This window comes from Gobio gobio (genome assembly GCF_949357685.1).
Source record: "Gobio gobio genome assembly, chromosome: 15".
Lineage (NCBI taxonomy): Eukaryota > Metazoa > Chordata > Actinopteri > Cypriniformes > Gobionidae > Gobio > Gobio gobio.
In genome coordinates, this window is record NC_137108.1 from 22,198,254 (window position 1) to 22,212,280 (window position 14,027).

The 14,027-nt window shown below is 38.6% G+C and overlaps 1 protein-coding gene across 1 annotated transcript; it reads left to right on the plus strand.

The window, feature by feature from the left end:
- Positions 1-91: 91 nt before the first annotated feature.
- On the plus strand, positions 92-13,676 carry has2 (hyaluronan synthase 2). Its single transcript, XM_079836305.1, has 4 exons — positions 92-582; positions 5,308-5,934; positions 8,815-8,916; positions 11,437-13,676. Exons 2-4 carry the CDS (start codon positions 5,308-5,310, stop codon positions 12,364-12,366), a joined length of 1,659 nt encoding a protein of 552 aa, XP_079692431.1. The 5' UTR covers positions 92-582; the 3' UTR covers positions 12,367-13,676.
- Positions 13,677-14,027: the final 351 nt, after the last annotated feature.

Here is a 14,027-nt window from a genome sequence, read left to right on the forward strand (position 1 = left end):
GGAAGTTTGAATGGGCAGCACTTTTTTCTCTTAGATGTTCGCTCCTCCTCCAACCCCCTTATTAAAACAAGTCCAAAAACCCTCTCCGGTTAAGAGAGTCTTACAAATGTATGGCTTACAGGAAGCATAAACTTAAAGCTTCTGAAAGAATTTAGACGCAGAAAAAGGACAGTTACTTAAATCTGAACGCTTGGAGAAAAAACTTGAATCACTTACATGTTGAGACACCAACATTGATTACTGTTGGATAACTTCTTTTTTTTTCTTTTTATCAGCTGACAAAGTCAAAATGAACTGCCAAGATGCTCCAACAGACCTCATCATAGCAGAATGATGCAAACTATATATGATGTATTTGAGGAGGCGTGCAACTTGAATGTTCACTCGGTATATGGAAAACGTGGATACTGCACATCTTTGCAATTTGAAGCAAGGAGTTTTTAGGTGCTCCATGTCGGTCTCCTCTGTTTTTTTGCCCAAAAACTTGTATGGGAAGGTTTGTGCAGTGTCTGGAACGTGCAGAGACTCGTCGGACAGCATCCCTGTTAAACTAACGGGACATCTTCACATAGCTGCTCCAAGGTAAGATCATGAATTATTCCTTGCATAACTCTTTCAATAACAGGCTATACTTTCTTCTGTTATATTTAAAATTATCTTTGCAAACATTTCATCTTGTAAGGGAATTTTAAACAATCATGGGGGGATAACTTTGAATGAATGGAGTTCAGCCATAAGCTTTTGCGATACCTACACGTGCCATTTTTCCCCAAAGTCCAACAGGTTGTATTTAATTTCTCTCACCGTATTTCTTAGCAAGACTCAGCTGTACAGCTGATAAAGAACAGAAATTTTCATCTAGCATTATTCATCTTCATTCGGGATATTGGTAAACCTAGATGCATGTCAGCTGCTCTTTCTGACAGGTTTCATACAAGTTTTAGGCTTCTAAACAACATCTGCTTGATACATTTAGAGCAAAAAGTTTGGGTTATTTTAATTCGACATGGGCTATAGGCTAATTAAACACCATCTGGACACTCTGACCAATAATAGAACAGAACAGATATTGCGCGCAATACTGGTGTGACGCAGGCTAGTATGATGCGTAATGACGCTTTTCAGTAGGCTCTCTTTTGGGAGTCACCATGTAGCCTAAGTGAAATAATATAAACGAAACACTAACTTTTTTTATACAATTGTCATTTTTCTGTCAGTATAATCTCGGGGAGGTTCGCATCATGCAACTAAATTATGTTTTGGCGTCCCTATTTCTAAAATACTTTTGAAATAAAACTTGTAGCCTTTCATAAAGTGATATCTGGGCCTATATTTATATTGAATATTTTTACTTTATTTTGAGGTGACGTAGTTACATTGTACTTAATCAAGGACTGAGTAATAGCTATTAATTAACTACATGACCTACGGTTAGGGTTTGGTGTAGGGTTAGTTACTACCAATTATGCATAAAATACTGTTGTTATTATTATAACCTGCAACTACGTCACCTTATAATAAAGTGATAACCTTTTTTTATTTAACGTAGCTCCCAAAACTGATTCTAACGGGAAGCACAGTCTACTATTGCCATGGTAACCTCTTCAAGCGAACGCGAATCCTGTTCGCCAGCTGACTAACTTGTAATCTAATTTCGCGGTTGTTTGAAAAGGCTACTGAAACACTTGTATGTTTTAAGAATACATTCTTTTGTTTTGACTTTCTTTGGGGGGTTCAAGCCTTAATTAGGGGGTCAGACCCCCCAATGGTCACCATAATTTGCACCCTGCTTAAAAATACATGAATTCATCCTTAAAATGCTAGTTTTCCCGATGTTTCCCAAATATTTATTTGCTGGCATGTTCTCTCATTATATGTCTTTACAGTTATCATTTATCATATTATGAGGCACTGGTCATATTAGGCACAAAGCAGCTTAAAGGGATAGTTCACCCAAAAATGAAAATTCTGTCATTATTTATTCACCCTCAAGTTCTTCCAAACCTGTATGGGTTTCTTTCTTTTGTTGAACTCAAGAGAATTTATTTTGAAGAATGTCGGTAACCAAACAGATGATGGGCCCCATTGACTTCCGTATTATTATTATTTTCTCCATACTATAGAAGTCAATAGGGCCCATCAACAGTTTGGTTACCCATATTCTTCAAAATAAATAAAGAAATAAAGAAATTCATACAGGTTTGGAAGAACTTGGGGTGAGTAAATAGTGAAGCTTCCCTTTAATTCTATCTGTCTCTTATTTCAAAATGATATCCAATGTGAATAAGAATTGTTTGCCTTCAAAAGACTATTTTGATCAATTTAATGCCAAACTTCCTCCGCATTTTGTAGATATTGCCTGTTGTAAATGTGCAGGGTGTGTGGTTGTGTCATTGAAAATCAGGCTGTAGTTGGAGGTCATAAGGATATGACCTTGGCCATGTGCCTGTGATAAGACCCAGCTGTTCACCACGCAGTCTAGCACAGGCAAACGAATTTGTGTCAAGTCCAGGGGACTTCTAGTGACCAAAGTTCATACAATAAGCTAATTGCAGTTAGCCTTCAAGGCACGTGTAATAACTTGTGGAAATGCAACATTATTTCTTCTAAGTCTTAACCATTAGATGTTTTTTTAGGATTGAAGGTGAGGTTACATAGAGGTTTGAGAGTCCTGGAAGGTTGAAAGATGAAAATTAGTGCAGAATTTAGCAGTAAGCCTGGTGGCAGCAGCCTGAACAGCAGGCAACATGGCAACCATAAAGTCAGACAAGGCCACACCACAGAGCCGTGGCAGAGTGATGGATGTGTCTCAGTGCTAGTTGTTGGATATATCATTTGGGAGGCGTCCATGGCAGTTCCCCAAGTTCCTAGATTCCCCACCACCTCAGAACCACCCACTTAGGAGAAGCAGAAGCTTCCTCTAATGCCTGGGAATACACTGGGCTATCTCAGAAGGGCAGTGTCTCTAGCTTTGTCTCTGTGCCAAAATTCCCACCAACACAATTTCAGTGAAACAACTTATTTGATGGGAAAACCCATTAGCTATAGAGTTTATGCTACCATCATCTTTGAGAGCTATCTTTCTCTTTCAAGTACTCTAATTGTTTCATTTAATAATATTATATATATTTTTTTTTTTTATGTATAGTTAATTACATTTTTATAATTTAATATAAAAACCGGATCAACAGATCCAAAGTGCTTTTTGCTCATTTTAGAAGACAACTCTCACAGGATCCACTGTTGCTAAATTTAAAGCTACTTTTCCACCCAATCCCCCCAAAAGAAGTATTAAGCGGTGAGCCATGGATTTCCTGCTGTATAACAACTGTTGTTGATGGCCATTCACAAGTTATTGTGTTTCAAATGAAGCTTTGTCTAAAGGAATCTCCTCCAAATCTGAGGATAAAGATGAACAGATCCTCTGTCTCCATTAAGTTACACAATCTACCTCCCCCTACATTCAGGCCTAGTGTAAAAATCCTCTCTATATTAATAATATTTGACTACATAAGAGTCAAGCAAAGAAATGTTCTGGTGGTGCTCAGGAGGCGTTGCAGTCCCTTTTGGCTAGTGCAAATGTACTTTTCTTGCACTGCAATATTTCATGTACCTTCAAAGCTAGAGTTATAGTTTTCCCCATTGAGGATGATTCAACTCTCAGTGATCCGTGACACTCTGTATCTCCTCCCTGCTCTGTTGGATCGTGGCCAGATAATATACACAACATAGTCAACTAGTAATGCAAACAAAACGTTATACATTTAGCTGTTATTTCAGAATGATAATAACAAAGATAACTATAATTTTCTTTTTATTATTAGTGTGCGCTCATTGGTCTGATTGGCTGTCAATGTTTTTATCAGTCATAAGCTGGATTAAAATAGTTTTTAGAGTGATGTCTGTGTTGTTATCGTTATAGTTGTGGCTATTCTCATTGAATTAGAATGATTATGTCAAAACTTGATGGCTATTATTATCATCCTTGGTGTGAATGGGTCTTTACTGCAAATTACCATATTTCATTCAGTCAGACAAAATCTATTGATGGCAAATGTTTCACGCAGGACCATTTAATCAAAGGGATTATCTAATAGGACGCACACCTCCATTCACAACAAGACGAGTCAATCTGCACATGTAAACCCATTGTGCACATTCATCATTGGAGACACAAAGCCCGTACCAATTTTGTGTAAACATGAGAAATGAGGTCATTCACAAAGACAGAGATGCTTCTGATATCCCGTGATTAGCTTTAGTGGCCTTTTAGGTGTGGGCCACATTTTGTCTTGTCAGCAGTCCTTCAAATGAGCCTTTCGGGTTCATCTAAAGTTTAAACAAGACATGAAAGCAGGTTTAGGGATACCCCAAGAGTAGTAGAGGCATTTGAGACATCAACACCACATGCGGCCCTTAATCCAACAGGCTTGCACGTGTCTGTTGGATAAGGTGGGGTTTTTGAGGGTCCAGAGGGCCTCGTAAACATGCAGGATGACGTTAAAGGCTGTGACACGTGCCAGTTAGATTCACACTGCGCTGTAGTCCATCATATCAGCCTCTCTCCCAGGCCAGAACCGCCGTATAATCTAAACCAAGAGGGATAATATCAAAGTAAAACAAGATTTGAGTGGTGAGAGTCGATAAAAACAAGACGCCATCATTAATACAATGGCCGTCTTCAGCAGTTATAAGACAGAGGGTCTTTAGTGCAGCCCTCTGAAATCTAAATTTCCCTGTTCATGCGTTCCCACGGAGATATAAACAGATGATGTCAGAGGGTGGTGCTGCATAGTCACGTCTGCCAAGCAGATGGGGAACTGCATTAGTTAGGAAACTTGGAACAAATGGTCATAGAGACCGCTCAGATGTTCAGAAGAGGAGGAAAGAGGAAGAAATATGATGCTGTCTGAAATATACTGCTGCTTTTGCGGCCAGAACAGATGCATGTATTCTATGTTTGTATATGAGCAAACATATAAAAGCTGCCACAAAGCTGTCCACACGTCTGCTTTAATTTCAGTAATGAGTGCTGACAATGAAGCTGTTCTTAAAGGGAAGGTTCAGCCAAAAATGAAGATTTTGTCATTGTTCATGCCCTTATGTCGTTCTAAGCCTGTATGAGTTTAACAGTTTTTTTCCCATAAAAATTAAAGTCAATTGGGTCCAACTGAATTTCATTTAATGGACAAAAACACTGAGAGATTTATTTTTCAAAATATCCTCTTTTGCATTCCGCAGAAGAACTTGTTTGGTTCAGTCAAAATCATGTATATTCACCCCTCGATATACTATTGTTGTTTTCAGATGAGATGTGATAAAGCGATCTCCTACTTAAGGATTGTTGGGACAACACTGTTCGGCATTTCGCTGCTTGTGGGAATCTCTACTGCTTATATCATGGGGTATAAGCTCATAACAACTGCCGGCAACTATTTGTCCTTTGGTCTTTATGGAGCAATTCTAGTCATTCACCTCATCATCCAGAGCTTGTTTGCTCTACTGGAACACAGGAACATGAAGCGCTCCCTGGAAACACCGATCAAACTCAACAAGTCACTGGCCCTTTGCATTGCAGCCTATCAGGAAGACCCCAACTACCTGAAAAAGTGTTTAATATCTGTGAAGAGGCTCACCTACCCTGGGATAAAGGTCATTATGGTTATCGACGGGAACAATGACGATGACTGCTACATGATGGAGATCTTTCGGGACATCATGGGCCGGGATAAGGCAGCCACCTACATTTGGAAAAGTAACTATCACCAGAAAGGACCAGATGAAACCGAAGAATTGTACGCCGAGAGCTTGCAGCACATTTCTCGTCTGGTTCTCAACAATAAATGCGTGTGCATCATGCAGAAGTGGGGCGGGAAGAGGGAGGTCATGTACACCGCCTTCAAAGCCCTGGGAAGAAGTGTCGACTACGTACAGGTGAGTCTATCTCTCTCAGGCGGTTCAAGCCAAGTACACGGGGGCAACACAGGCAAAATTGTACAAAGAAGCTTTTGTGACTCCTTAAGTGGATGCTAGGCTGAAGCATGTAGTGCACTGAGAGTGAGGAAAGTACATTCCTGGTTAACACTGATGCTGTTCATCGAGGGACTTCTGTGGGAAATGGTTTGCATATTCCGGGGCTATTTCTGGCACTTCCAGAACAGATTGCTGGTATTTTCCATGCCATCTCAGAGCACATACTATTAGCTCATGACATTGAGTGGTTATTTAGCTCAAGGGAACGTGTCACATAAATACATGTTCATAAATAAGTCACATAAATACATTGAACCCCCAAGGACCCATCTATGATGGTTTATTCTAAACATGTAATTCCCGCTCCTGAATTTTTACCAGCTACTACCATAAGAGACTAATTATTTTGAAGAATTTTATAATGGCACACAGTTGAGAACAGCTGTATACATGTGTTTTCACATTACAAAATAGACTCTCTGTGGCTTTGGTAAAATGTTACATCTACTTTTGTTTAAACTATTTGCTACAAAATGTCTTTCTGAAGATTTATTGGCAAAACTAGTGATCAAATGTCCTCTTATGTAAACAAAATAATTGTACAATAAATTAGGATGTAAGAAAGACTTAAGCTCTTAAAACCTATGGGGAACTCAGGGAACCATGGTTACAGGGGAACGAGTCACTGCATCCTCTAGTGGACACTATTAGGAATGCCTCATAGTGTCAACTAGAGGACGCAGTGCGAGTTAACATTCGAAAGGGAACATATGAGACCTGGTTCACCTGGACCTGGACCAGTTTTGCTATATAAATATGTGCTACAGTAACATATTTGGCTGTTTGACGCATTTTAAGACATTTTTAAGTTGAATTAAAGGGTTAAACATTTGACATGTAACACAGCTTCAAAGTCACTTTACCAGTTTCAAAGCATTGGACCAATCAGAAGAAGTCCTGAGGGTGGGGCAAAGCACCCAGCATATGTCTTAGGCCCAATCACACAAAGGACAGTAACATTAAGGATAACTGTAACAATAAAGTTTTAATCATTTTTAATTGAGAATATGAGAATATGGGAAATCCACATTAACTATAGCAATAACCACACAGAGTAGCACTATTGTTGGAATCACTTTCAGAATGATTTTTCCCCCCCAGCTGATGAACCATAAATATAATGACAGCCAATCAGAATCCACCCGGCTTTAAAAAGCTCAGGCATTCAAAATGACAGACGTCATAAGGGCAACATGCTTATAATAAACACAACTTTAACATCCATTTGGTGTGGACGCTAATATACTTAATTATTGGTCTTTAAAGGGTTAGTTCACCCAAAAATGAAAATTCTGTCATTAATTACTCACCCTCATGTCGTTGGACACCCGTAAGACCTCCGTTCATATTCGGAACACAAATGAAGATATTTTAGTTGAAAGCTGATGGCTGAGAAAGGCTTCAGACAGGCCTCCATTGGCATTCAGTACATTGACACTTCGTAATTGATGCATCGTAAAATTATTGTAGAGTCACTGTGGTGAGATGGACTTTGTAACGACGTTTTAAGTGCCTTTCATGGATCTTGGAAGTGTCAATGTACTGAATGCCAATGGAGGCCTGTCTGAAGCCTTTCTCAGCCATCAGCTTTCAACTAAAATATCTTCATTTGTGTTCCGAATTTGAACGGAGGTCTTACGTGTGTCCAACGACATGAGGGTGAGTAATTAATGACAGAATTTTCATTTTTGGGTGAACTAACCCTTTAAACCTTTTTTATTATTATTATTATTTAAGTAAGCAATCTGTGTGAATGGCCTTTAAGAATGGTAAACCAGTAGCTGTCATTCATTGATAATCATGTAAGGGCTCCCTTGTAGACTGAACAAATAATGTGATTTTATCCACATGGCACCTGGTTCCAATGAGATCCCTGACCTTTGCTCTGAGTGTAGAGCCCTAATTGTGTTTAACTTATCACTGATCTTGCTATCCGGCTTGTGGTTAGTCTCACTATGGGGTTTAGTTGTAAAAGCAAAGTGGCATACTTGACTTTCTCTGTAAAAAGCAAGAGAACATTTGGGCAATGCTTGCTTAAACTTTCAATGTTAGAACACTTAACCAAATCTCTATCGATATATGAACAGTGTGTCCTCGAGTTTGATGGGCCATCTTACTTCTTTGGCTCTATAACTGACAATGTGAGCCAGAACTTAATGATTAAGATGATCTCCGGGAGAGATTGATATATTTGTCCCAACATATTTATCAGCACATTTGATTAATTGTGACCACTCAAACAAAGACAATCTGGTGTCTATACTTGTGATTATGGAAAATAATAATATTTACAGCTAAGATAAATCTCTTTAAAGGAACATATGTCATATTAATGATGATATTCTGAGGCATGTACTGAGGCATCTTGTTGAACAATGTGATGCCTCAGTACATGTGGTGCAAACACTGATTTTACTTAATTTTTCTGAGAACATTTTGTTCAGAAATAGGTCAAATGCATCTCTGCAGGACTGTTCATTTTTTAGAGAACATTTACATTTGCATTTGTTCATTTTGCAGACGCTTTTATCCAACGTGACTTAGAAATGAGGAATACAGCAAATGATTCATTTTGAAGAGGCAAATAAACACAAGTGCTCAAAATACAAACTTTCAGACATTGCTTAGAGTAGCATACGCTAGAATAGGGAGGGATTAAAGGAAAGTGAAAGCATAGAATTGTTTTATGTTGAGTAAAAGTGCTCACAGAAGTGTTTTTTGAATATTGTCAGAGAAAAAGAGCAGAGTTAAAAAAAATGTGTGTATCCTTTATTGATGCAGGTATGCGATTCAGACACCATGTTGGACCCGGCCTCCTCAGTGGAGATGGTGAAGGTTCTGGAAGAAGATCCCATGGTTGGAGGAGTAGGTGGAGATGTACAGGTATGTGTTCTCTTGCAGTTTTAACAACATTCTATCATATCACTCTAACGCATCAAACATTTATATGGCATTCGGCATTCAGGCATTTAGTCGAAGTCTAAGTGTGGCATTATGTTTGCAAAACTTTGACATGGACTCTTTGTCATACATATATAGTGAGACTTTCTTTAAAAGATAAAATGGTAACACTTTACATTAAAGCTACACTATGTAACTTTTCCGTCCACTAGAGGTCGCTTGTTCAAAACAAAGGCGTAGTTTGATGACGGCACGTTTGAGCGCAGAATCTCGGGACATGTGGTTTTCACCTCACAGCCGGTGGAAAACAGTCAGGATAGGACTCGGGCAGAAATCATGTTCATGGATGCGATTATTAACATTACTGTAGTCTGAAGTAGAGCAGGAGCGAGTGTTGTGGAGCTGAGCAAGGCCGCAGGAGCGATTGAAGAGCGGGACTGTTATTATGGCATAGTCGCTGGCGGGACTTTTATTATGACACGGTTGCCGGCGCTACTTCCTCTTTTCCAGTCATGAGTCTGAGGTAACCCAACTGTTTATCGTATTAGATATATCTGAGTGTGTTGAAAAGGAAGTTATGACGTTCGCTCGGCGGCTGCTATGACACTTGTTCACAATGCAGTGAGAGTAAAGTGTTTCACTGAATAAAACCGGAGACCGAGGGTGACGCAGATATGACGCAATCGACAGGCGACTCCCTCACACGCATAGCTCACACGTCCCGGTTCCTTGGTTAAAATAGCAAATTTCTCACGATTTACAAATAGTTTAAAACATTTGGGATATTCTAAGTACTCAACTGAACAAAATATATAACACTGGCCTAGTGGTTTCTGGATATTTTACTGCAAAAATCCTACATAGTTCACCTTTAAGGTTCCCTTTGTAAAGGGTTCATAAAGGTGTTTTTAAATGACTAATAACTCATTTACAAATGCATTATAAATCGTTGATAAGCAGTTATAACTGCATGAATAAAAAGGATGACTTTAACGCAATGCCTGCCAAATAGTGAGCCGTTTTAACTCACGTGTTATAAATGCTTAATAAATGTATTTTTTCATAGTTATTTAAATCAAAACCAGATTTCTGATTTATTTCATAATGCCGCAAAAATAGACTATCATAGTGAGACTGAGGGGTGTTGTATTTGTGGTTTTCTCATTAATATCTCAGTGACTGCCACTTTTCTTAAAATGTTCCTTACCAAAAGTTACTCCCTATGATATTACACAAAAAGCTCATTATGCCTATCAACTTCTTGTTTATCAAAATTAAATTACCAAACGTTATTTTGGAGAGAGAAAAACCAGCACAATTATTAATGAGTTACAAACATTAATAACCTGTGAAAGTGAACACATTTGAATCATGTAACTCATTAATAAATGGTTCACATGCTTTCACTTTACATTAAGGTTCACTTTCACAGGTTATTATTATTGTAACTCATTAATAAATGGATGAGTTACACAAGTGTGAATACATACATTTATTAAGCATTTATAACATGTGAGTTAAAAATGGCTCACTATTTTGCAGGTTTTGCGTTAAAGTCACCCTTTTTAGTCCTGCATTTATAACTGCTTATCAACTATTTATAATGCATTTGTAAATGAGTTATTAGTCGTTTAAAAACACCTTTATGAACCCTTTACAAAGGGAACCTTAATGTAAAGTGTTACCGTAAAATTTCTTTAAAAGTAACTGAAAAAAAAGCTGCTTTATTAGTTTGTAGAGACCACTTGGTTTTGATATTTTATCTAATGCGGCGACAAGTATCCAAATAATTTCGGAGCTATTGTATAATATCAATATGAGGGATATCTGAAAATGTTTCCTTTGATATTATATGTTATTTCTTATAAATGTTCTATTATACATTTAGAGTTACTTAAAGCACACTGTTCATAGGTTACATAAAGTATAAGACTTGAGTATAGCTACATGGACTGAAAAAAAAACTTTGTTAAATCTGAATTCAGGGTTTTCCCCCACCCATTCTTCAGATAGGGCAGGGCAGTTGCTGTTTTTTGGGATGGAAGAGGGTGATATATTCCCACACCATACTCTTAGAATGGTTTTCATGGTTCTTTAGGGTTTCACTCTACATTCTGATTTCTGATTAATTTCCAAATAAAGTTCAGGAGGAGCACGTTCGAATGATCTACCCAATCAGTACGATTGGAGGCCTATATAAAGATAGCCAACTCACTTTTGTACCTCTGCAATCATTTCTGCATCCATCTACCACCCCAACTCCTCACTCTCGGCTAGTTCCTGTCCCGGCCAGGGATACGGGGGAGTACTCTGGGTTCGGGCCACATTCCGAGCTCGGAGCCCTCCCCCGGACAGCACGACAAATACACATACTCTTTTACTCTAATTATTTTTAATTATTTGTAAGTGTGAACTCATGAAACATAGTATGTACATCAATTGTACATGTGACATGTACAGGCCTGTTGATTTTAAATGCTCTTTGTTAATCTGTCCCTCTAGATTCTGAACAAATATGAATCATGGGTCTCCTTCCTCAGCAGTGTGAGGTATTGGATGGCGTTCAACATCGAAAGAGCTTGCCAGTCATATTTCGGGTGCGTTCAATGTATCAGCGGGCCACTGGGGATGTACAGGAACTCCCTGCTTCATGAGTTCCTGGAGGACTGGTACAATCAGACGTTCATGGGAAGCCACTGCAGTTTTGGCGATGACCGCCATCTGACCAATCGAGTCCTGAGCCTGGGATATGCAACAAAATACACCGCCCGTTCCAAGTGCTTGACTGAGACACCCATCACCTACCTGCGCTGGCTCAACCAGCAGACCCGCTGGAGTAAATCGTATTTCAGAGAGTGGCTTTACAACTCCATGTGGTTTCACAAGCACCACTTGTGGATGACCTACGAGGCCGTCATCACCGGCTTCTTCCCCTTCTTCCTCATCGCCACTGCGATCCAGCTATTCTACCAGGGCAGGATCTGGAACATCCTTCTGTTCCTGCTGATCGTCCAGGTCGTGGCGCTCATCAAGTCTTCGTTCGCCAGTTGCCTCCGTGGAAACATCGTCATGGTCTTCATGTCCTTCTACTCAGTGTTATACATGTCAAGTCTGCTACCGGCAAAGATGTTCGCAATAGCCACCATAAACAAATCCGGTTGGGGAACGTCTGGAAGGAAGACCGTCGTGGTGAACTTTATTGGACTTATTCCGATCTCAATTTGGTTCACCATTCTTTTTGTTGGCATTATTTATTCAATAATCCAAGAGACCCGAAAGCCCTTCCCAGAGTCCGAAAAAATAGTTTTGATAATCGGCGCAATTGTGTATGCCAGCTACTGGGTCGTGTTCTTGACTTTGTACGCTGTCCTCATTATGAAGTGTGGCAAGAGGAAGAAAGGACAACAGTATGACATGGTTCTTGACGTATAGTATTTCCCAATCTCCTTCATCCTTTCGACGTTTACATTAAAATCTGACTGCTATCTGAAGGCGGGCTCTCCGCAGGTGACAGGAAGTGACACCATAAAGAGACATCATTGCTGCTGTGACTGTTAATAAGGATATTCCTTTGCAGTGAACACATTGTAATATGTGAGCTTTGACACTCTTGATGTTTTAGTATTCTTTGCACTTTCACGTTCACTCTCAATATGCATAATGCTTGATATAGAACTTTAAGGAACAAAATACCTCAATGGTTATGTTTGCATTGTGTGAGTGTCGGATGAGACTCAGTCTTTTCTTAAGTAATTTATGATTTTTACTTTAGTTTGTTTTATATATTAAAATATATTATGTATACATTTTTAGACTGAAATCCAAAACAGAACTTCTGAGTATTTTTTGATTGTGCTGTACTTTGCATTATGTATTTTATTGCCTTTTATATAGACTTGTTTATTTTTTATTTTTTTGCCTTTCCACCAAAGATTCTCTATTTTCAATAAATATGAGGAAATGTACCTCTTTAAGACTTGCCTATCTGACCAAAATGTGAAATTAAGAAGCTGGATTTGTCTCTGTGATGACAGCAATAAAAGGCAAATCTAGGGATAAGTTATTCATTGACAAGAAGGGTGATGAACCTGTGTTATTATAATAAGTATTACATGGAGTTACGACCAGTCTATTTATACAACACTAAAGTTTATAGCTTTATTACATGATTTTTTTTTTTAAACAAAATATTTGTAATATGAAAGTATCGTATGCTGGTTCAGTTGAATGTTTTGCATTGTCCCACACAATCTATGCAATTTCAGCGTGTGCCAAAATCACATTGCTATGCAAATTCTCCAGAAATTGACATGGGAACATTTGCACAAAAAGATGCCTCTAGTGATTGTTATTATTTCACAAAATCTTATGTCATCCATCAATGTCCAGAGCATTTGCAAAACAGCTTTTCTAGTAATGGCAAACTTTAATTTCCAAGTAGCGCCATGCCTTAATTTGCTGGAAAAGCTCTGATTTCATTTACCAGCATTTTTTTTAATGTTTACCAAATGTTTAAGATAATGATTTGAATCATATATCAAAGTGCCAACATGTGATGATGAGTAAAGTTACTTTGTGTTACAATAAACTAGATTGTAATTGATGAGGGCTTTTACCAAGGCAGTATTGTCATAAAGCACTTTTGTGTTTGTGCCAAATAAAAGAAAATACTTTATAATGCGTATCCAACATGCTGTTTCCTTTGTAAGCATCATGTCCTTGAAAATAAATATATGACCTGATGAATGTGTGTTTCTCTCTCTCTCTCTCTCTCTCTACTCTGGCATCTGTTAGTATAGTGAGTAGGGGAATTCCTGAGACTTCAGACTGTTCTTACGCACAAGGACCTTGCTTGGCCTTTGTTCAGCTATTTCATCAGCAGCTGATGAGGGATGAATAGAACAATTATTTTCAAGCTGTATCAAGATGCAGGGTTGCCATGGAGATGCTTTTTGTTTATGACATATACAGTGTAAGCAGAATGAAGTAGCCATGTAGTCAAAGTCTAGACTGAGCACTTAAAGATGTATGCCGCGTTGCAGCATAATCCCTCAGCGCATGCTGTCATATTACACTATGAATCAAATATGATT

Bases quoted from the DNA above. Each gene is read 5' to 3' on its own strand.
- has2 (XM_079836305.1), top strand. From the start codon at position 5,308: ATGAGATGTGATAAAGCGATCTCCTACTTAAGGATTGTTGGGACAACA. The intron at 5,935-8,814 runs GTGAGTCTATCT...TTATTGATGCAG, and splicing joins GAAGTGTCGACTACGTACAG to GTATGCGATTCAGACACCAT. The intron at 8,917-11,436 runs GTATGTGTTCTC...CTGTCCCTCTAG, and splicing joins GAGTAGGTGGAGATGTACAG to ATTCTGAACAAATATGAATC.